General features: G+C 55.3%; 1 protein-coding gene across 4 annotated transcripts in view; it reads left to right on the forward strand.

The window, feature by feature from the left end:
* The window catches only part of GSN (gelsolin), a 61,546-nt gene that overhangs the window by 24,606 nt on the left and 13,784 nt on the right, over nucleotides 1-23,156 (forward strand). For 2 of the 4 annotated variants that reach the window (XM_018052716.1, XM_018052714.1), the window contains 7 exons: nucleotides 8,156-8,360; nucleotides 9,060-9,214; nucleotides 15,536-15,697; nucleotides 17,592-17,741; nucleotides 19,734-19,823; nucleotides 22,369-22,501; nucleotides 22,978-23,066. In XM_018052716.1, coding sequence (XP_017908205.1) covers nucleotides 8,165-8,360; nucleotides 9,060-9,214; nucleotides 15,536-15,697; nucleotides 17,592-17,741; nucleotides 19,734-19,823; nucleotides 22,369-22,501; nucleotides 22,978-23,066 — 975 coding nt within the window. In that variant the 5' untranslated portion in view covers nucleotides 8,156-8,164. Of the gene's footprint in view, nucleotides 1-6,585; nucleotides 6,764-6,804; nucleotides 6,876-8,155; nucleotides 8,361-9,059; nucleotides 9,215-15,535; nucleotides 15,698-17,591; nucleotides 17,742-19,733; nucleotides 19,824-22,368; nucleotides 22,502-22,977; nucleotides 23,067-23,156 lie in introns of those variants that run through there. The other 2 variants (XM_018052715.1, XM_018052713.1) reach the window with 2 other exon arrangements.

Below are 23,156 nucleotides of genomic sequence, written 5' to 3' on the forward strand. Positions count from 1 at the left end.
CTTCCTGCTGGGAAGCCCTGCCCCTCTGCAGCAGGGCGCTGCCCCCTGTGGCTGTTGCTGCTTCTGGCTCTGGTTGGGGCCCCATAGGCCCTGCTGCCCCGGGAGGTTGGCAGGTGAGGCTGTGTCCCCCATCCTGTCCTGGTCCTGCTTCACGGTGCCTGGAGTTGGGCCTCCTTGTCCTGCCGCTGACGTGTGTTTGTGCCTGGACTTCCCTGTCGGTGGGCTGGGGTCCTGGGGCAGCTAGGGGACAGTGGTTCGCAGCTGTTTGCAGCCTCCCAGGGCCGCTGCCTCCCCCGAGGAGGGGAGACCGACTTCAAAGGGGACCCTGGCAGGCAGGCACTGGCTCACACCCATGGCCGGATCTGGCTGCTCCCAGGGCAAGGGGTCAGGAAGCGGCAGGGCTAGCCCTTTCTGAACGTCCTGTCCTGGCTCTGGGCACCAGGTGGGGTAGCCTCCGGAAGCTGGGAAAAAGCCAGTGGCTTCAAGCCCTGGGAGAGGCAGCCTCTTGGAGGTGGCTTCAGCCAAGCCTCCCTGGCCGTCTCCCCAATAGCTGTCCAAGCCTGGGATGGACGGAGCCAGGGCAGAGGTCCAGCTGGCCCTTCCCGGGGGCCTTGTCGTGTTGTGGGCTCAGGCCTCGGCTCTGGCCTGGGGACGGAGACCTCTGTCCTGCCTGGTGCTCGCTAGGTGACTCTGAGAAGTTATACTCTTGCTCTTGGGGTCATGGTCTGCAAAGAGAGGATGGACTATTGAGCGTTGCTAAATAAGCCCTACTCTGTGCTTCTTGCCCCAGAGCTCCCAAGTACCCTGCAGCTGGGCAGCACTGTCCCTTTCTACAAGTGAGTGCCCGGCACTCAGAGAGGGAGAGCAACTTGCTCGGGGTCACACAGCCTGGGCCTGAGCTCAAGAATCTCACTGTGAAATCTGTAACCTTTCTCCGGCACCACTAACTGCTCACGCATGGTGTGTACACGCTGAGAGGCCTCTGTGCAGAGAAGCCAGCTCACACACGGGGCACTGACTTGGGGCTCCGTCCGTGTTGTGTGTCAGGCCTTGGCCCTCCTCACTGCCCTGTGAGCTCCCCGTTTTACAGATACAGAAACTGAGGCCCTGACCACAGGCGCTGAGTCTCCCAGATTCTAAAACATGTGTTCTTTCAGGTCCCCAGGGCTCCCCATGCTGAGGCCCTGTCCAGTTTTACCAGGTTTCATAACCGGCTTCTCTGTTTACTGACCGTTGTCCTATTTAACAAAACCCTGGCCAGCAGGGCGGGTGTTCCCAGGAGGACCCAGAACCCAGCCGTGAGCCAGAAAGCAAACAAGCTCCGAGAAAGAGGGCTGCTCGTGAGTGGCCGGCTGCCTGGGAATCAAGAACAACAGTGTTTGGTGCGAAGAGACGAGAGCAGGGTGGTGTCTTCCAGAAGTGGCCAAGGGCTTTTGTACACTGCGGCCGGGGGTGGAGGGTGAGGCTGCCTCCTCCCGGCGCGGGTAGCTGCCTTGGGAGGCCCACGGAGACACGGAGGCTAGCCTGAGGTCTCCACGGGAGCAGGGCCACAGCTGGTGGTGGACGGTGGCGGTCCTGCGTTGAACTGCAGGGGAGGGATATGGTTGGATGCTGAAAACTGCCTACTGTGTGGAGCGCTAGGCAGGAGCCAGAAACGCCTGAGATCAGAGGGCGAGGGGGTCTCCTGCGGTTCAGAGGAGGGCAGGGGCTAGGGTGTGCGTGCTCGCGGAGCGACTGGTGGCCGAGCAGGCTGCTCCCGGCACAGGGGGCTTGCCTGGCCTGCGTGCCCTGTACACCCTGGGAGTGGCACAGAATGTAGGCGCCACGGTTCGCCCTCCGCCCAGAGGCTGCAGCCCGGGGACCTTCCTAGTCACGCCTCTGTCCTGGGTGCTCTCCCAGGTGCAGGGCTGGAGGGCTTTACTGGGCTGCCCTCTTCAACCAGGGAGGCGTGGCAGGGATGCCGCCCCAGAGAGTCCGGGCTGCCAGGCTTGGCTTGGGCCCGCCTGGGTCAGCAGCTGCACCCTTCACCTGCACTAGGAGCTGCTGTTCCCCTGCTGCCCAGGCGGGATGGTGCTCGGGGCCCTGCCTGAGCCCCAGATAGAGTCTGGGCGCTGGAGCCAGCCAGACTTGGGCTTGAATCCCAGGAGTGCCTCTTTCCAGCGGAAGGACCCTGAGCAAGTGCCTGGAACTCCCTGAATCTCCGTCTCCTGGTTGCTGTGAAGAGACTCAGGGTCAGAGCCCACCTCCTTTCCTCGCTGTCTCCTCCCAGAGATATGCAGACCCAGAGGTGTGGTGGCATGCAGCGACTAGTAATGCTCTGCCCGCCTTGTGTAGGTCGGGGGCTCTGCACTGTCTGCTTCAGAAGGACCTGTAGAGGTGCCCTGGACAAGTGTTCCCATTTTTCAGGTGGGAACTTCGAGGCTCAGAGACCTGTAGGTTCCTGATGTGGTCGCAGGGCCAGGATCTGGGCAATCCTGAGGCTGAGAACGAGAGTTCTCGGAGTCAGAGCTGCAGGGCCTGGCCGTTCTTTTCCGTATGGAGACCAGAAGAGCAGATGAGGATGGTGATTTGCCCAAAGTCACCCGGGAAGTCAGCAGCAGAGGGAAGCCTGGCACGGGGTGGGGAGCTCCTCCTTCCTACTTAGAGGTTTTTCTTTTGCACTTAAGCTCTCCCCGCTCTTCTGAACCTGTACATCCTCTTCTGGGCAGGGAGCCCAGGGGCCTGTGGCCCCATCACAGTCTCTACACATCACTGCCCTGCAGTGAGAGTTTCCAGGCCGTGGATGCCCCGAGGGCAGGGGCCAGGGCCTGTTCTGCGGGTCTCCAGTGCCAGGGACCCAGGCTCCAGAGCTATGTGACAGGCACAGCTGCAGGGGCCTTTGTGATAATTAACCTGGGGTCAGTGACCCTGGGCTGGTGGGCCGTGACCCCTGGGACCAAGGCCGAGCCACACCAGCCCTCTGTTAATCACCAGCTGAGCAGAAGGGACTGCTCGGCTGGGCTGGATCCGGCTTAGGTTCACTTGGCGTGGGGGTGGGGGTGACTGGGGATGATAAGGAAATTTCCTCTTCCTGCTGGCTTGAATTTTCCAAATTGTCTAATGAGCAGATATTACTATATCTATTTTTAAGGTATTATTCCTAGATCAGTCTTTAATTTAAAAAAAAAATAAACTACATCGGAGAAACACTTGTAAATAGTTTCAAACCCTATAGCACATTGAAAAAGTTTTCACACAAGTGTACTGAGGTGTAATATAGAAACCATTAACAATTCACCCATTGTAAGCGGACAGTGTTACGCCTTTTAGTACCTTTTTCGGTTGGGTAATCATCACTGTAATCCAGCGCTGGAATGTTTTCATCACCCTAAAGTGTTCGCTCGTGCCAGCTGCGGTTATGTGGGTGCCTAACCCTGCATTCTTCATCTCTTTCAAACAAACTGACTTGACAGTTTGGTGTTTACTCTCTTGATTTTCTAAGGAGAAAGTGTATGCAAAATCAGACACCCTTGTAAAGCAGAAGCCAGGCGCTAGCGTAGAGCTGCTGCACACGCTGCTGTCTTGCACAGTGAGGTCACGCCGTGCTGGTTGGCTGCCTACTGTGTGCCGGTTGGCTGCCTACTGTGTGCTGGTTGGCTGCCTACTTTGTGCCGGGCTCGGCCTGCGCTGGCTCACTCTTGCGCAGCTGCGGAGCGGCCCATTGCCTGGCGGCTCTGTGACTTATTTAAGCAGGACCTTCGGGTCCTCTCCAGGTTTCTTCCGGGGACGCTTCTGTGGACACCCTTGCACGTGTATTTCCGTGCTCCTCTGTAAGTCATCCTGCAGGAAACGGCCCTGTTGTCACATTGCGTGTTTTGAATCTGTATAGATGTCAGTTGCTCTGCGGAGAGGGGAAACTGGGTTATGCTTCCGTCAGGCGCATGTGAGAACAGTGGGGTTTTATCATCCTCCATATGCCTAGGGAGAGGGAACAGCTCTCTGAATTTAGGCCAGAGGCATCCACTGGAGGCTCTGCAGGCCCAGGACCAAACATACAGCCTTGAGAAGCCAGGGGCCTCTTGTGGGTCCCCACGGACACTAAGATAGAATTCAGACTCTTCAGGGATTTCCCTGGTGGGCCAGTGGTTTAGAAAGCCCCCTGCCAGTGCAGGGGAGACAGGTTGGATCCCTGGTCTGGGAAGATGCCACATGCCGCAGGGCAGCTGAGCCGGTGCGCCACGACCCTTGAGCCCGTGCTGTAGCGCCCATGCTCTGCAAGAAGAGACGCCGCTGTAAGGAGAAGCCCGCACGTTGCAATGAAGAGTAGCTCCTGTTTGCTGCAACCAGAGAAAGCCCGCTCGCAGTAATGGAGACCCAGCGCAGCCAAAAATAAGTAAATAAGCAAAACAAAAAACAGGCTCTCTGAGAAACTCTTTTTTTTTTTTTTAATTTATTTTTTTTTAAATTTTAAAATCTTAAATTCTTACATGCGTTCCCAAACATGAACCCCCCTCCCACCTCCCTCCCCACATCTGAGAAACTCTTCACCTATACCTATACGTCATAAAAAGTATTCAGACTCTTGAGCGTGGCACACGGGCCCTTGTGACCTCTGCTGCCCTCTCGAGCCTCGGCTCTGCCTGGCCCGGTGTTTCACACAGGATCCCTATCAGTCACCGCAGTGGCCTGCGCTTGCTTGCCCTTTGCCCTTGCTGTTCCCTCCCCTGGAAGGCCTCTCTTCTCCGTCTCCCTCCTCCCTGCCCTTCAAGGCCCAGGTCACAAGTCCTTTGTCCGTGAAGCCTTCTTATAATCCCTTTAGTCCGATTTGTCTCCTCTGTGTGTGTCTCTTTAGCCCTCTATCTGACCCACAGTCCCCCTTAAATGGGAGGAAGTTGTGTGTGATGGAGGGCAAACTTCAGCCTGATTAGACAGAAGCTGGGCTCCAGGAGGAGCTGGGACAGGTGATTGGAGCTTGCAGGGAAGGAGGACAGGAACTCCCATTTACTCACTGGCAGACCAGGCCATTTTCACACACACAGGTGGATTGGATTCTCAGCAACTACTTTATACCCATTTACTAGATGAGGAGACTGAGGCAGAGAGGGAGAAAGTAGCTTACCATGGAGCTGGGCGTCAAGCCCAGGTCTCCAGCTGCTTTGTTCTCTTCCCCGTCGTTGCACTTCCCTGTTCTGAGAAAGGAGGTGTGGAATGCGAAGGGAACTAGGAAACAGAGATTGAGCCCGGCAGAGTAGTGGGAGGGTGGAAGGAGGGGTTGTTGAAGGTGGGAAGCAGGCCTGGATGAGTCTGAATAGCACTTCTAACCCAATGACTGTAAGTCTCTAGGAGAGTAAGGGATGGGAAGGGAGCCTGGGCGAAGGGGAGGAGGCTCGAATCCTTGTCTTCCCTAAAGAGAACCATAGAGGAGATCTAAAACTGAAAAAGCAAGAGCAAAATCAAAACAAACAACCCCCCACCCCACCCCCAAACCCCAAACAACAAAGGCTGGTTACCTACGACATGAAGGCAGACCTCGAAACCATCAGCTCAAGGAGGAAGCTAGAGGTGGGTTGCTTGCCTGGAGGTACAAGCAAGTGGGGTTGAGAGGTGAAGCTATAAATGAAGTGACTGAATTTAAGGTTTGATTAAAAACAAACTTTTAGCAAAGACCTTTTAGACTTCCCTGGTGGTCCAGTGGTTAAGAATCCACCTGCCAAGGCAGGGGATGTGGTCAGGGAAGACACCATGTGCCTTGGGGCAGCGAAGCCCGTGGGCCACAACTGCTGCGGGAAGAGAAGGCGCCGCAGAGAGAAGCCCGTGCCCCGCTGCTTGCTGCAACCGCAGAAAGCCCTGGTGCATCGAGCTGCAACCAAGAGCAGCCCCAAAACGTTTGTTTTAAATAAAAAGTAACTTTTTAATGCGGAAGGAAAGAAGGGTGGTTTTAAGTAAAGTAGAGCCTGCAGTCCCAGAAGTGGAGAGATCAGCTCGCCCCTCTCTGTTCGGCTTGCTCCAGGGTCCATTGAAGGTCAGCCCCCTGACCCGTGTCCTTAGCTGGTGACAGCCGCATGCTGCCTAAGCGGCCATCCACCCGGACCACTTTCATTTCCTAGTTGGGTGCACATTGGTTGACGGTTCTCAGCTCAGTTCCCACCTCTTTAGAATGGGGCTGTGACTAGTACCCAGTTCATAAGGGACGTTCATGTGATGCTGAAAACCTTCAATACCTCTTAGCTCCTGTGATTTTTTGCTGGAGATGTTAGGGGTGGAGAGGGGAGGGGTCCTGTGTGGATCAAACAGGAAACCCAGCTAGGAGGATCCCTGCCGTTCATGCGTGTGTCCATTTAGTGTGCACTGAATTAGCACCTGCTGTATGCCAGGCCTTGTGCCTGGTCTCCACCCCGGAGCTGGAGTGAAGGGGCGGCCGCACCCGTTGGGTCGGTCCCGGTGGGAACCCCGATGTCTCTTAAAAGATCCAGGCCAGATTCCCGCCCCTCCCCGCCCGCGGGGGCCCAGTCCGGCCCTCCGCCCTCCCAAACGGGGCGGTCTCCGGCTGGGGCGGAGTGGGCCGGGCGGCTACTTAAGGTCGGGGCGAGCCTGGCGGCCCGGCTGCCCCCGCCTGCCTCCCGGGTCTTCCGCCGCCGTCGCTGCCATGGCTGCGCATCGCTGCGCGCTGCTGGGCGCGCTGGTCCTGGCGCTGGGCGCGCTGTCGCAGCCGGCCCGCCCGGCCACCCCGGCGCGGGGGGCGGCCCAGGCACGGGCGCCGCAGGGGCGAGTGACCGAGGCGCGGGTGAGTGCCCGGGGGCCCCCGGAGTAACTCTTTATTGTAAGTTCTTGCAGATACAGCGCTAGGAAAAGGGGAGTAATTCAGGTCTAGAATGGAAAACCTGTTTTGTTGCTTTGTAAGTATCTCTTGCTGCTTCCGGGGCTCCGGTGGAGCGGGTGGGCGCCTCCGCCTGGCTGTTTCCCTCCCAACAGGCTAACCTCACCTTGGCCGGATTTCTTCCCTCTGCGCTGCCTTCTGACTTCTTACCCATCTCTGCCGCCCCATTTCTCCTTCCTTCTGCTTCATTTCTCGCCTTCCCTCTGGGATTTCTCCTTTCATTGCAGAGTCTTCTTTCTCGTCTGATTTCCCACAGGATTCCCCCTCTTTCCTGTACCGTCTCACCCTCGCCTGCTTCCCTTCGTCACTGTCATTTCTCCTCCCGCCTCTGACGCCGCCTCTGCCTTGTCTGGTTTCTCCTGGCTCCAGCTGTTCTTTCATGTTCTCCACTCCGCTGCCTGAGTTCTCCCGTCTGGTTTTTTGACTTCTTCCACCAGATCCGGCCCGAGGTGGCCCGCGCCTGCTGATTGCCCTCGTCTGACTCCCAGCTAACCATCCCTCTCCGCTCCGTTTCCAGCCCCGTGCATGGTCTGACCGCCTGTCCCCCGTTCTCCACCACCTCGTCTCCAACAGGCTCCCGCAGACCCCGGCTGCGTCCTTTCCCCTTTTCCAAGAAATGGAATTTGGGGGGTGGGGTGGGGTTTTAGGGGCAGGAGGGAGGAGGCCGACAGCTCAGGAGGCCACTTGGGCTCAGCCATCTAGGCCCTTCTTGGAGATGGGATGGGGCGTGGGGAAAAAGTGCCAAAGCAGGCAGGCCCCTCCCTTCTTGGGGACTCAGTCTCCCGATCTGCAAGGTGGAGCTGGATAATGAACTGTGTGAGGACCCTTATACTTCTCAGGGCCACTGAGGATGCTGGAAGGGTTTAAGCTGAGCCTCTGGCCACCCCCAGATTTACCATCGCCATCTGAGGGGTCTCCCCGTGGTCCCAAAGCTCTTGGAGTCTGGGCCAGTTCCTGTTCTGTCATTTCCTGGCTGGGGGTCCTTGGCTTCACCCCTCTGTGCCTCAGCTGCTGCATCCAGTTGGCACTAAGACAGGAAGGGAGAAGGGAGGGAGAGCCTTCTGTTCCCCCATCACCAGGGAGACAAGAAGGAGCGAGAGATGCTGGCCAGGGCAGGGCTTGGAGCCTAAACTCTGCCCTGTGTGCTCAACTCGTCGAGGGCAGGGTCCTAGGACGCGGTGGGGAGAGTCAGGCTCAAGTGAGGTGCTCTTGGTGCTGGAAACCAGCCTCCCTCGTGCCCCAGGGTCTGTCCCCGCCACAGTCCTTGCCCCTGCTCAGGCTCTGCCCTGTCTCTTGCAGCCGAGCAGCATGGTGGTGGAACACCCCGAGTTCCTCAAGGCGGGGAAGGAGCCTGGCCTGCAGATCTGGCGTGTGGAGAAGTTCGACCTGGTTCCCGTGCCCCCCAACCTTTACGGAGACTTCTTCACAGGCGATGCCTACGTCATCCTGAAGACGGTGCAGCTGAGGAATGGGAACCTGCAGTATGACCTCCACTACTGGCTGGGTGAGATGGCCCCGCCCGGCGGCCCGCCCCGGCCCCGCCCGGCCCCGCCCGGCCCCGCCCCGGCCCCTCTGCTGTAAAGCACAGACCTTTGAAACCTGGTCCCCAGGAAGCCCCAAAGGGAATTTAGCGATTACTGAGCATCAGGTAAGTGCCAGGCCCTTGGTTATGCGTTCCCAGGACTCCAGAGGCAGCCTCCCCGAGTTCAGACTCCAGCTGTGCCCTTTGGCAAGACATGCAGTGTCTCTGTGAATTGGATGTGATGATTGCACCGGACTCCCTTGTAGGACAGTTGTGAGGGTTAAACAGGCCACCGTCTATGGACTCAGAGTGGGCGGCGACTTAGAAATCCGGGACCCGCCCTTTCCAGCCAGATTCTAGTTTGCCCTTCCGAGTCGGGAGCCTGAAGTCCTGCCGCGGCTCTTGTGTATGACCCTGTGAGTCCTGGCCCCTCTCTGTGCCTGATTTCTCTGATGCTCCCTGGCCTGACCTCGGGGGAGTGAATGCTGGGAGGACTCTTAGAGACCTTGGAGCCAACTCCCGCCTCCCCCATTATACAGATGGATTCACCGAGGCTCACAAGAGACAGAGCCTGTCCCAGCTTCTCCAGCCAGGCTGGGGCACTGCCGGGGGCTCCGGATGCCGCCTCTGTGGGCGGCCGCTGGCCGGGAGCCAGGCTCATGCCGCTCTGATGTCCCACAGGCAATGAGTGCAGCCAGGACGAGAGCGGGGCAGCCGCCATCTTCACCGTGCAGCTGGACGACCACCTGAACGGCCGGGCGGTGCAGCACCGCGAGGTCCAGGGCTTCGAGTCGGCCACCTTCCTCGGCTACTTCAAGTCTGGCCTCAAGTACAAGGTGGGTGCCGGGCAGCAGGGACAGAGGCACCAGTGGCCGGGCTCACTCCTGCCCGTCTGCCTTTCAGGCTTGGGCAGGTGTGTAGGCAGACAGGCCGGAGCTCAGCCCTTGGGGTTGGCTAGCCCTGGCTTTGAGTTTCGGGCCCTTGCTAGCTGTGTGACCTTGGACAAATCACACGCCCTCTCTGAGCCTCTGGTCTCTTATTAAATTGAGAGAAGAAAATTTCCATCACTCCATGAGGTGGTTTGCCTCGCCCTAGCAGTAAAAGGTGGGCCACACGGGCCCTGTGCCCTGTGCGTAGCATTCGCCCTATGCAAACCCAGCATCCCCAGGGCTCGAGCCTACATCCTTTAGTCCTGAGGCCCTGCCAACAGAGCGGCCTATTTTCGATATTTGAAAGGGGACCTTTGATCCCATTCTCTTTCTATTTGTTGAACTCTGAAGACTCTGAGCTCCAGCCCCTAGTCAGGTGGGGCTGAGCAGAGCCACGCTGGGAGCCCCAAGAGGCTGTTGCCAACATGCTCTGTGACTGCTGGCAAGCCACTCGGCCTCCCTGAGCCTCCCTGTCCTCTTCGGTTACATGAGAGCAACTTGCACCTGCCCTTCAGACCTGGGGAGAGGGTGTGGTGAGGGCAAGCTGGAAGATGCTGTGCACGGGGCCTGGCCTCTTGGAAGGGGGTTCTCTTTGGTCAGCATAGGGAAGGGATCACAAGCTTTGATGGCCTTAACGTCAGAAGGCAGACCTCTTATTTTAAGGGAGGGAGGAGAAATTGAGGCACAGAGAGGTTAAGGAGTGGTCCAGGTCACACAGCAAGTCAGCCTCCGAGCCAGGACCGGAGCCCATGTTTCCTGACTCCCAGCTTTTTTCCAGTACACCAATCTGCCTCTCGTGAGCCCTGGGTAGGTATTAAGCCTCATCTACGCTGCTAATATGCTGCGCGACCTTCGAGAAGCCATTGTCCATCTCTGGGCCTCCAGTGTCTCTGTGTTAGCAGGGTGGTGGTGCTTTCTGCCCAGCGGACACACCAGGGCTTCCCAGGTGGCGCTAGTGGTAAGGAACCCACCTGCCCCTGCAGGAGATGTAAGAGACATGGGTTCCATCCCTGGGTGGGGAAGATGCCCTGGAGGAAGGCGAGGCAGCCCACTCCGGTATTCTTGCCTGGAGAATCCCATGGACAGAGGAGCTTGGTGGGCTGCAGTCCACGGGGTCGCAAAGAGTCAGACACGACAGCAGTGACTTCGCACGATGCTGTCTGTCCAGCTGACACGCCAGGGATTAGATGATGGGGAAGCTCTAGAGGTGGCAGAGGGCAGGGTGTGTCCTGGGAAGTGGGCCTCAGCCCTGGGCTGGGTGAAGCTGGGCTGGATTCCCTGGAGCCTCCCAGCACCCCCTGTCAGCCAGTTCATCCCTCCCTAGAGCTCCTTCTACAGAGCTGTCCCAGCTCTACGTTTTCTGGAGTCTCCTCTGGGGCCCTGGCACCAGCAGGAGAGGAGTTAGGAACCCAGGCCCTGGACGGGGAGAAAGACCAGGACTTTTTGCAGCTCCTAGGGCAGAAAGTGGAAGGAGCGCTTAACCAGGAGTTAGAGAGACTGGCCCTGAGGCCGCCCGTCTCCCTGCCGCGTGCCTCTGCGTGGTGCTGGCACACGCTCCCGTGTGTCCTTCATTCCAGCAAGTACTTATCAGGCCCCTTGAGCAGCAGTGCCTGCTTCCTGGTGTTGCTGTGTGGACAGCAGCAACTTCACTTGTGAACACACTAAGCGGCTGACGGAGCTGGTAAGCGGTTGAGCTGGGATTTAAGCCCAGATACGAAGGGCCTAGTTCAGAGAAGCATTTGGAGACTCTCTGGCCTCGTATCTTAGCCCAGATGGAGCCCAGGCATTTGCATGTTTAGCAAGCCTCCTCCCTGCTCTGGTGATTTTCCCGAGATGTTCTTGGACCGTACCTACTCTGAGGATGCTCTAGGGGAGGGGCTCCCAACCCCTCCTGCCTTTGGCTTCCGTCCTCAAAGGCCCTGCTTTTGGTGGGAACGTGAGGTCCACGGCCGCTCCTGTCTTCCCCCTTATGCAAGTGCTCTGGTCGCCCCCGCCCTTGGCCGGCCCAGCCCAAGGCTCTCGGCCTGGCGCCCTCATCAATTATGGATCTCCAAGGAGCAGAGCTTGTTATGCAAGACTTGTTTCTGTGAAAGCCTGCTCCTCGCAGCTGGTTCTGTGCTCGGGGTGTGAGCAGGGGCAGGGAAGGGACGAGAGCCCCTAGAAAGGGCTTTCCTAGGGCCCGTCTTATCTTGTTCTGTGACCCTTAGATCCTTCAAACGCACTGTTTTTGATCTCTCCTCCTCTTTTTCTTCTTTCTCCTCCTCTTGACTTTCGGATAGAACCCCAGAGACCCCAAGGAGCTGGGTTATCTGAAACCCTTTGTTCCAGCAGAGTCTGGGCTGGGCTGAGTCCTGGAAGCCCCTGGCCCCGAGGAACGCGGTGGGAAACCCACAGAATCCCTTGGGTCCTTCCTGTCCTCCCTCCTGTTTTTAGATAAGGAACCCAGAAATTAGAGGGTGGAGGGGATCAGCGCCAGTCAATAGGTTTTTCTTTGTTTTATAAAGAGCTTAACATACTTTTAAAAGGTAGATCTTTACAGCTTTTACCTTTCTGCAGACTACAAGTATAATACACGCTTATTGTAAAATGTCAAACAGAGAAATAAGGCTTTTAGTGAGTAAAAGTTGCCCATGATTCTACTCTTAGAGATACACACCAAATGGTCTGTAATTTTTCTTTACATATGAACATATAGATGTGTATATTCAGATATAGATATAGAATTTATCCTGGCCTCCCAGGTGGCACTAGTGGGAAAGAACCTGCCTGCCAGTTCAGAAGACGTAAGAGACCCGGGTTCGATCCCTGGGTCAGTAAGATCCCCTGAAGGCAGGCATGGCAACCCACTCCAGTGGAGGAGTGCCAATCTCTTGCCTGGAGGATTCCATGGACAGAGGAGCCTGGCGGGCTGCAGGCCACAGGGTCGCACAGAGTTGGACACGACTGAGCGACTAAGCCCAGCACGGCACGTGATTATACAGGGCTCCCTGGTGGCTCGGTGGTGAAGAAACCACGTGCCGATGCAGGAGGCACGGGTTCCATCCCTGGGTCAGAAAGCTCTCCTGGAGAAGGAAGCGGCAACCTACTCCAGTGTTCCTGCCAAGAAAATCCACGGACGGAGGAGCCTGGTGGGCTACAGCCCCTGGGGTTACAAGAGTCAGATACAAAATTAGCAACTAAAACAACAAAGATACGTATATATGTGTGTGTGTGTGTATCTTCACTTTAATTTGGAAAATAGCTTTTTAAAAAATTTTCCATTAAATTTTGTTCAAATAATTTGATGCCAATCTCTGTCCACTAATGATTAGACCATAGAAAGCAGCAATCAATCTTAAATATTAAAGTAAAAATAATAAAAAAATAGTAAAACTTTACAAAAAAAAACCTTGCCCCTTATGCTTGGAGAGTCACTAATGTCTCCAGAGAGCTGGTTTTTGTTTTTGTATTAACTGATCTTCCCAAGTCTAAGTTCCTAGATCAGTAAGATTAGAGGAGTTAATTAATTAGGAAATGCCTGTCCACACTCATTAGAAATCTGTAGCTTTTAATTTATAAATTCATATACAGAGAATTTACTGGAGCTGAGATTTATGACATTGAACAGCCTTTTTCCTTTTTTAAAAGAAAAGTTTCTATTTTTTTGACAAAAAATAGAAGGCACGCTTGAACAAGTAAAATATTTTAGGGATGTGTTAAAAAACGTTAAGGGTCTTCCTCTTCCCTCATTTTCCCACTTCCTCCTCTCTGAGGAATCCATGGAAATGGTCGGTGTGTCCGTTCAGCACCTTTGGGAAAGCTTTTCAGATCCGCTGTCTCTTTACCCTCACATGTGGGGTCCCGGGGTGAGCACTGCCCATAGAAACTCAGGAGGTCCTGGGCTGGTGGACCTGGGCAAGGCTGGTCCCAGGAAGGGCAAACTTGGGGGTAAAACTTCCACCAATTAGCTGGGACCCTGGGCATGGGGCTGGACCTCTTTGCACCTCAGTTTTCTTGCCTGAAAAGTGGGGTGATGAGATTTGCGACCTCAGGAGTTTGTGGGGACCACATTGCATGTCCGTGACAGAGGAGCCTGGCATGGACTTGGTAAGAGGCAGCCTCCGCGGTCACTTCCAGATGAGCATGGGGCACTGAATCGTCTTCCCCAGCTGCCCTTCCTTACATGCTTCCCAGTTGGAAGGCCTCTGAAGCCAGGTGGAAAACAGGGCTTTGAGAAGACCAAGGCGGTCCTGCTGAGCCCTACCAAGCGGGTGCTGTGGCAAGGCTTCACGCTGGTACCAAGAACGGACACCAGAGGGCGCTCCCACTCACAACAGCGGAAACACGTTTCTACTTGATGACCCTGCTCAGAACAGTGGTTTGTTCCTGCCTCCCATCCTGGATGACCCTAGTGACCTGGGCTCTAAGACAGCCTGCCGTTGGGGGAAAATGTGGGCCTTATAGATTCGTCTGCACCCGGGTTTGAAACCTAGCTCCGCCACTTACTAGCTTTGAGATCTCTGGCAAGTCTCGCTGCCTCCGGCACCCGTTCTCCGCATCTGTGTATCTGATGGTGATAATGACGCCTCCCTCACAGATGAGTCCTGCAGAAGGCCCGGCGCAAGGGCATTGTCATCTCACAGCCAGTTCTGTGTTGCTTGCTGTGTGTGGATGTAACAGGAACCCAATCACGCTCCGTTTGTCCCTTGCCCTCGTGGACTCAGTGCAGCGAGTCAGACCTGGCTTTGCTCTGCAGGGTGAGGCGTCAGCAAGGGACCTGGGTGGGGGGCAGGGGGTGGCCGCAGTTCCGGCCCTAGTGGCCCGTGACGTGTGCGGCTTTGGAAACGGGAGACCGGGGTTACACTCCGTGGCTCTGCCGCATGCTCACTGAGTGCCCTTGAGTAAGTCGCTTCCCTTCGCTGGTCTTCAGCATCTGTGCAGTTGAGTTCCGTCGCTCAGTCACGTCTGACTCTTTGCGACCCCTTCTTCCGTATACTCATGGGTAAGGTGGGAAGCTTGTGAGCGCCTTCTCTTCTGACTTGACCTCCCTGGGGCTTGGGGCCTGTGAGCGTCCAGGGCTGGGGACTGCTCATAAGGACACCCAGCCCACTTGACTTTCTCCTGTCCCGAGGGTAGGTTTTTTTTGCCTGGCTGGGCGGGTTTTTCTCTAGTTGTGGTGCGTGGGCGTCTCATTCCGGGAGCCTCTCCTGTTGCAGGGCAAGGGCTCTATAGCACCGCGGCTTCAGCGTTTGCTGCGTGTGGGTTCAGCAGCTGCGGTTCCCGGGCTCCAGAGCACCGGCTCGATAGTTGTGGCCCACGGGCTTAGCTGCTCCGAGGCATGTGGGGTCTTCCCAGACCAGGAGTCAAGCCCAGGCCTCCCGCATTGGCGGGCGGATTCTCCACCCCTGAGCCACCAGGAAAGCCCCCACGGGCAGTTTTGACCGCTGCTGGGAAGCCCTCCTGAACTTCCCTGGGACTTGATGACTGCGGAGGGCGGCACAGCAGGGGCTTAGATCGCAGTTGCAGAAGGAGGAGGCCTGAGGCTCAGAGAGGGCAAGACACTTACCCAAGTCCCCCAGCACTCTAGTGGCGGGGCAGGGACTTGGGCCTGAGGTCAGTGTTCTGTCCGTTACCCACGGCTGCCTCTGAAGGCTCAGCTGTGGAACTTGCTGAAGCATCATGGGAGGGGGAGGGGGCAGTCTTGACTCTTCCTAGAGAGCCTTGAAGGATGGGAAAGCTTTGAATGAGCGCTTCTTAAAGTGGGTTTTGCAGAACACTTGAGCTGCAGGCAGGATGTGGAAGAGAAAAGCAGTTTCTTGACTCAAGGCAGGGTAGTGCTCTCTAAAACATGCCAAGCGAGCGTATTTACCCTTGCACTTCCCAGTGCCTTTATGATGCGGATGTGTGTTATGTAGCAGTCAGGGGGCAAGTGAAGGGCATGCCTTGTGCTTCCCTGATCTTGGAATCCTTTCCTTGCAGAATATCTTGGGGGATTAGTGTTCCTTAGAACATTCCCTGGGGAATGCAAGTTTTGAGAAGGGAATATTTATAGCATTCTGATCCAGGAAAGTGACCCCCCCACCCCCCGGTCTTTGTTAGAGTACGAGATTCAAAAGGCTGGCAGCAAGGTGCAGAGGTGGGGTATCTGCTGGAAATCCACTGGTGCGTGGACCACAATGCCCTTCAAATCATTCCTGTCCGTTCCCAGACCTTCCCCCCTGGACTAACGCTGTCTCCTTGACCCAACAGAAAGGAGGCGTGGCATCAGGATTCAAGCACGTGGTCCCCAACGAAGTGGTGGTGCAAAGACTCTTCCAGGTCAAAGGGCGGCGTGTGGTCCGTGCCACGGAGGTGCCTGTGTCCTGGGAGAGCTTCAACAATGGCGACTGCTTCATCCTGGACCTGGGCAACGTGAGTCCTGCCCTGCCCTTTCTCAGGGGCCACTGGAGTGCCCCAGGCTTGACCTGGGGAGGTGGGCTCATCCATGTGAACAGTATGAAGACACAGTGGGGCGGGTCGCAGGGGCAGCGGGCCCTGTGCTGTGTGTGTGAGTCAGGCACACCCGCAGAGACTCAGGTGGAGATGCGCGTGGTGCATAGACTCAGACCCATCACCCACATGCACACAGGCCTGTGAACGGCTCGGTGGACGTACGGTCCCCCTGACGTGTTGATGTGCACGCCTTGTGTATCTTTTATTCATAGTCACTCGCTTGCAGGCATATGGCGGGCATGTTCAAAAACGATAGGCTCTTGAAATACAGCCAATATGTTATAATAACTGCAAATGGCATATAGTCTTTAAAAACTGTAAGTCACTGTGTTGTACCCCCGAGGCTTATATAGTATTGTAAGTCAACTGTACCTCAATTAGAAAAAACCATAAGCTCCTGCCTAGCAGGTGTAGACGTGTCACCATGATGAATGTCTGCGTGTGGAGACTTGGGGGTGCTGTTCAAGGACCCACATGTGTTGTGTAGTTGCACATGCTCACTTGTCTGTGGCTCGCTTGTGTGGGTAAGTGTGGGAGGCACTTACCGGACCCACCTTGCAGACGTGTGGCGCTTTGTACACATTCTTCCCAAGTTCACACACATGCATCCCTGCAGGAGGACGTGGCCAGACGTCCTGTCCCCAGCCTCATGTATGCATGAGGTGTAATGTCTGTTGGAGAGGGAAAAGGCAGCCCACTGCAGTACGCTTGCCTGGGAAATCCCGTGGGCAGAGGAGCCTGGTGGGCTGCAGTGCACGGGGGTTGCAAAAGAGTCGGACGTGACCTAGCAACTTGCCAGCAGACAGACACACACACTGAGTGTGAGCTTGTGATGGAAGTGTGACAGACACACGGAGGAGCGCGTGAATTCTGCGGGTGCCGCTCGATGGGTCTGCCGGAGCGGACGTGCCCGTGTAGTTAACACCAGCTCGAGGAAGAACACCTCCAGCCCCGGGAGGCCCTGTGTGGCCTCCTCTAGTCTCTTCCTCCCCATGGGTAACTCTCACCCCAGAGATCCTCCACCAAGTTCCCCCTGTTCCTGAACCTCATGCTCCTGGAACCTTTCCTGTTGGCGTCTGACTCTTTTTGCCCGTCATTCTCTTTGCAAGGGCCGCCCATATTGCTGCTGCCTTCAGCTGTAGCTGTTCCTTCTTGTTTCATAAACTTTGCCCGTGTGTCTGCTCTACTGTTGACGGACACTTGGGAGAGTTTGGGGCTCTTCCAAAGGATGCGACTCAGCCTTCTTGCACGAGCCTGTTTTTAAAACAGTTAGGTACACAATTTTATAAATGCTAATATTAATTCATGATTATTCTGCATGAATGAAAATCCATGGTATAAAAAGAAAGAAAGGGAAATACCATCAGTTTAGTAATTCTCAGGGATGATGCTGAGCTATGTTGCCAGCAAGCAGTCTGAATCAGACACTGCGTTCTTGCACATGTCTTTTCGTGGACATTGCTTTACTGCTGGGTGTGTTCCCAAGAGAGGGATGGCTGGGTTGTAGGATATTTGCATATGGAGCTTTAAAAAGTCACAGTCAAATGGTTTTCCCATTTCACTCCCGCCCTCAGGCAAACATTTTCATGCAGATTCTGTAGGTAGGTGTACCTATGAAAAATGCATATCCACAGCAGACCCTCACGCGCCCTGGCACACACAAGTGACACCTATTGTGCTTGGATGGGGGTGTGCGTGCTCCCCCAGCCCTCATCTGGGCAAGCAGAGAACAGATGAGCTTGTCATGTCGCTCGGCCGGGCGTCCGTGAAGGTGGGCGGGGGCGCGGCCTCACGCGGGGGCTTTGTCTTACAGGACATTTACCAATGGTGTGGCTCCAACAGCAACCGCTTTGAGAGGCTGAAGGCCACACAGGTGTCCAAGGGCATCCGGGACAACGAGCGGAGCGGCCGGGCCCGCGTGCACGTTTCTGAGGAGGGCGCCGAGCCTGAGGCCATGCTCGAGGTACCTGCGGCCGCGTCCGGGGAGCACAGGGTGGGGCTGAGCAAGGGAACAGGGGGCTCATTCTTTCTCTCCATCCAGTAGGCAATTGTGGGGTGATTTTGTTTTTCTACTAAGCCGAGGAGTCTCCCCCTGACCTTCCCCAGACTCCCCTGAGAGGCGGGGCTGGCATCCCAGGATCCAGTGCATCCGGGCTGTGAGCCACACCCTTCTGCCAAGAGGGTCGGATCCTCTAAAGAAGCTGAGCAGGAAGGTCTTGGCGTCTTCTGAGGACAAGCCTGGTGCTAGAGCCAGGCCAGAAAGAGACAGTGGAGACCCAATCCCCTCTTTCCTCTTCTGAACATTCCAATTAGTTTATAACCCATTTCGTCAACTGCATGGTGGGCATCGCCAGCCAGTGTGCTTTGAGGACATATCAATAGAGGCAAAGGTCCCTGGGAAAAGGAGGGGACCACAGGCTCTGCTTCGTGCCTCTTGTCTCTCCTGCTTGTCTGGGGACGTTGAGCGCTGGTTTTTAGGAAGAGCAGAAGGTGATTGTTATGGGGAAAGAGCCGGGACGCCAAGCACGGCTTGAGAGGGGCAATAGCTGAGGCCATTGAGGCTGGAGATAGCGCAGAATGGAGGCATGAAAATAGATTCTAATGTCGCAGGGATATGGGTTCAAATTTCTACTTAGCCACCTTATAGTGATGTAGACTTTATTTTTCTGGGCTCCAAAATCACTGCAGACGGTGACTGCAGCCATGAAATTAAAAGACGCTTGCTCCTTGGAAGGAAAGTTATGACCAGGCTAGACAGCATATTAAAAAGCAGAGACATACTTTGCCAACAGAGGTCCGTCTAGTCAAGGCTATGGTTTTTCCAGTGGTCATGTATGGATGTGAGAGTTGGACTATATAGAAAACTGAGCACCGAAGAATTGATGCTTTTGAACTATGGTATTGGAGAAGACTCTTGAGAGTCCCTTGGACTGCAAGGAGATCTAAGCAGTCCATCCTAAAGGAGATCAGTCCTGGGTGTTCATTGGAAAGACTGATGCTGAAGCTGAAACTCCAGTACTTTGGCCACCTGATGCGGAAAGCTGACTCATTGGAAAAGACCCTGATGCTGGGAGGGATTGGGGGTAGGAGGAGAAGGGGACGACCAAGGATGAGATGGCTGGATAGCATCACTGACTCGATGGGCATGGGTTTGGGTGGACTCCGGGAGTTGGTGATGTACAGGGAGGCCTGGCATGATGCGATTCAGGGGGTCGCAGAGTCAGACACGACTGAGCGACTGAGCTGAGCTGAGCTGAGCTGAGTGCTGCAGGCAAGTCGCTGCTTCTCTCTGGACTTGGCTTCCTCGCCTGTGAAATGAGAGGTAATCTGTGCCTCTTGAAAGTGAAAGTTGCTCAGTCGTGTCCGAGTCTTTGTGACCCCATGGACTTTACAGTCCATGGAATTCTGCAGGCCAGAATACTGGAGTGGGTGGTAGCCTTTCCCTTCTCCAGGGGATCTTCCCAACCCAGGGATCAAACCCAGGTCTCCTGCGTTGTGGGATTCTTCACCAGCTGAGCCACCAGGGAGGCCCCTGTGCCTCTTAGCATGGCAGCAAAGGTGAAATGAGGTCTGTTGAAGGCATGTGGTGGGAGGTGTTGGTAGCTGTACTTACCCTTCTCAGAAGGCTTGGTGGAAATCGTGAACCTCTGCAGGCCTGTCCTGGGGCAGTGGAGCACGGGGTCCTCGTGGAGCTCCTGGAGACAGGCGTCGGGGAGGGACAGCCTCCACAGGCAGCCCTGGCTGGGCTCTGCACCCCGGAGGCACAGTCAGGGATCCAGGACATCTCCAGAGGGGGTCCTGCCCTACGCGGAAGGTCGCCGTGGATGGTGGAGGCCCACGTGGTCCCTGCCTGCCTGGGGAGAAAGCTCTCTCTGGAGCTCAGTCTCCTCCCTGGGGAGTGGCAGGCTGCCGGGAGCTCACCGCCACGCTTTCTTCCATCTCTCCACCTCCCCAGGTGCTGGGCCCCAAGCCAGCTCTGCCCGCAGGGACTGAGGACACAGCCAAGGAGGACGCGGCCAACCGCAAGCTGGCCAAGCTGTACAAGGTGAGTCTGGGCTGAGGTCCCTGGGTCTTGGGCTCAGGATGGGGCTGCAGGAGACCTGGGCTTCCCCAGCTCTGCTGGCCGGGGGCTTTGAGCCAGGCACGGGTGGGGGTGCTACGAGGGGACTCGGCTTCTGCGGCTCCAGGGGAAGCCCGTCTGCTGCCTCTGCTGCCCCAGGAACAAGCGTGTGGGCGACCGCAGACACATCGGTGTCACCGTCACCAGCGGGGCCCAGGGAGTGGGGAGGGCGGAGGGCCACAGAGTCAACGTTGCAGGATCTCTGGGGGGTCCAAGGAGAAAAAGGTTTTAGGGAAATCCAGGAAAGTACTACAGAAGTGTGTGTCTGTGTGCGTGTTATGGGTAGTGACTTTATTTATCATTTCTTCTCATGATTTTCAGAAACTGAATTAAGGCTCATCTTGAGCCAAGGATGTCTGGCCTCTGAGCCCGTGTTGCCCATGTTGTGCCCTAAGCTCATTTGTGGTAAAATAACAGCAGAACGAGGTGCAGATTCGTATCACCACCACAGGAAGACCACAGTACTGATATTTATTCTGATATTGAAGTAGTAACACATATTCGTTGTAAATATTAGGGTTGAGCAATACTCAGAAACATAAAAAAATAAGTCAAATCTTACTAGTTTAAGATAACCAGTACTATTTAAAAATGGGTTCTAATTACAAAAGTAACAATGCTCGATTTAAGAAGGTCAGCCTCCTCTCCTCCCCGCTTCATGGGTTGCCATGGTTACGTGGTTACTTTTTTGGTAAAGGAAACTCCGGATACAGCTTTCTGGGTCTCCTTGGGTGTCTCTCCGTCTCTATTTGATGTTAACAGATGCGAGCTATTCACACTCTCCCGTGGCCTTCTTTCTTCCACCGGACCCTTTATAACAGCTGTATGGTTCTTTATTTTATGCGTGTGGAAATCTCTGCAGATCCCTCATTGATGGGCATGAGAATGTTCCCACCTTTTCTGATCGCCAGCAGTCTCTCTTTGTGCCCGCGTGCTAAGTATCGCATTAGGGGAGGTTTCCAGATGTGGATCGTTTGGGTCACAGGCTGAATGATGAGTCAGTGATTGAAAATACTGGTTCCTGCACAGAGAACTGTAGTCAATAGCTGGTAGTGACCTATAGTGGAGAATAATCTCAAAAATTATATGTGTGTGTGTAGCTGAATCACCTTGTTGTGTATCTGAAACATTGTACGTTAACTAGTCAACTAAACTTCAGTAAAATACATATATATTAAGAGAAAAAGAAACTGTTAACAAAATAGTTAAGTATGTTTGACTCCTCAAGATGAAAAGTTTTTGGCATATACCAATTGCCATAGATAAAATAAATGGCAAATAAAAGAAGGCACTGCCCCTTGGGAGTTCCCTGGATGCGAGTGGTCGGACTGTGGGCTTTCAGTGCTGGGGCCCTGGTTCAGTCCTGAGACGGGGAGCCGATGTCTCCATTCAGCTGCGTGGCAGGACCAGAAAAAAACAGAAACACAGAAATACCAGGTCTGGAGTTAGACTGTCTATACTACCCCAGGGAGGAAGGTTCTGCCATGAGAGGTAGCTGACAGAAACACAGGTTCTGGACTTAGACTGTGTGGTCGAATCCCGGATCTGGCGCCTTCTAGCTGTGCAGGTGACTCACCTCCCTGTGCCTCAGTCTCCTTGTGAATGAAACAGGGATAGTAATATGATCACCTGTAGCGTTGCTGTAAGGATTAAAGGAGTTCTGTACCTGTAGAAGTTACTAAATTACATAGATTTTTTAGAACAGTGCCTGGCACAAAGTAAGTTTTCAATAAATGCAGAACACTTACTATTTGACTTCCTGGCGCATGCTGCTAAACTGCGTTCTGGAAGGCTCCTCGGTCACCCTCACCTGTTTACCCAGAGCCTTGTCAGCCCTGGGTACTGTCATATCTTTTGAATTTGGACAAGCAGGATACCCTCAGAAAAGTTCAATGAACTTTTTATTTTAGAATAGTTTTTAGATTTACAGAAAAATTGCAAAGATGATTCAGAAGGTTCCCATATACCCTTCACCCAGCTTCCCCTGAACATCTTAACATAACCAGGTACGTTTGTCAAAACTAAGAAACATCGGTTCAATGCTGTTGACTAACCTACAAACTTCATTCAGATTCCCCCCGCTTTTGCTTCCAGGTTCCAGCCCGGTATACCGCACTGCACGTAGACCGCGTTACTTCTGTGTGCTTCCCTTCCTAAGCCAGCGAGCTCGAATGCCCTCTCACCAGCTGGGCGGTGCTCTTCCTCTGCCAGCTGTATTCCCGCACTTGATTCCCCTTCTCTCTCTGCGAGCCATTTCCACGCCACACCCATGTGTAGGTTTGCAGATGTGGTTGTGAGAAGGTGGAAAAGGACAAAGAAATCCCACATGAGCCTCAGGGCTGTGTTTGTCCGCAGCGTCGTTTGAGGTGGCGGGGTTGCTGGCCTCTGCAGGTGCGGGCTTGGGGGCACCTGTGGGCAGGACGAGGCGGGGACGGTCGCTCACGGGCCCGGGGCCCCTCTCTCCCCCCAGGTCTCCAATGGTGCAGGCACTATGTCGGTCTCCCTCGTGGCTGATGAGAACCCCTTCGCCCAGGGGGCCTTGAGGTCAGAGGACTGCTTCATCCTGGACCATGGCAAAGACGGGAAGATCTTTGTCTGGAAAGGTACTGGGGCGAAGGGAAGGGCTCCAACAGGGCCTTACACGGGCGCCCCTGCAGCCCTGCAAGAACTTGGCTCATGAGCCTGGGGCAGAGGAGGGGGGCTGGGGCTCTGAGTCGCAGCTTCCCTACTGGCTGAGTGGCCTTGGTCACGTCACTTAACGTCTCTAAGACCCTGACTTCCTTATATGCAAATGAGGACAAGAGAAGGATCATCACAGAAGGTTGCTGTGTGGATTAAATGCAGCAAGTTGTGTGTAGTTCTGAGCTCAGTAAGTGGGTCGGTGTGCTCACGGTCGTTAGCCAGGACCCCTCGCTGGACCCCCGGGAGCTCATGGCGTGGTCAGCTGTGGGGCCTCTGGCCTTGGCCGTCCAGGGTCTAGGAACAAAAGGGAGGGAGGCTTGCCTTCTACTTTCCCTGGGCCACTGAGCGCTGGGGTGCGGCCCTGACCCCAGGCCCCTTGCTCACCTTTGGCCGACAGGCAGGCAGGCCAACACTGAGGAGAGGAAGGCCGCCCTCAAAACAGCCTCCGACTTCATCTCCAAGATGGACTACCCCAGGCAGACCCAGGTGAGCCAGGGAGCCAGGTGGGACAGTGAGAGTGGGCCCGGCCGGGTGGGGAAGGCTGGCTTGAGGGCCATGTCCTGCGCTCAGCTTGGG

This window comes from Capra hircus, chromosome 8, assembly GCF_001704415.2.
Source record: "Capra hircus breed San Clemente chromosome 8, ASM170441v1, whole genome shotgun sequence".
Classification (NCBI taxonomy): domain Eukaryota; kingdom Metazoa; phylum Chordata; class Mammalia; order Artiodactyla; family Bovidae; genus Capra; species Capra hircus.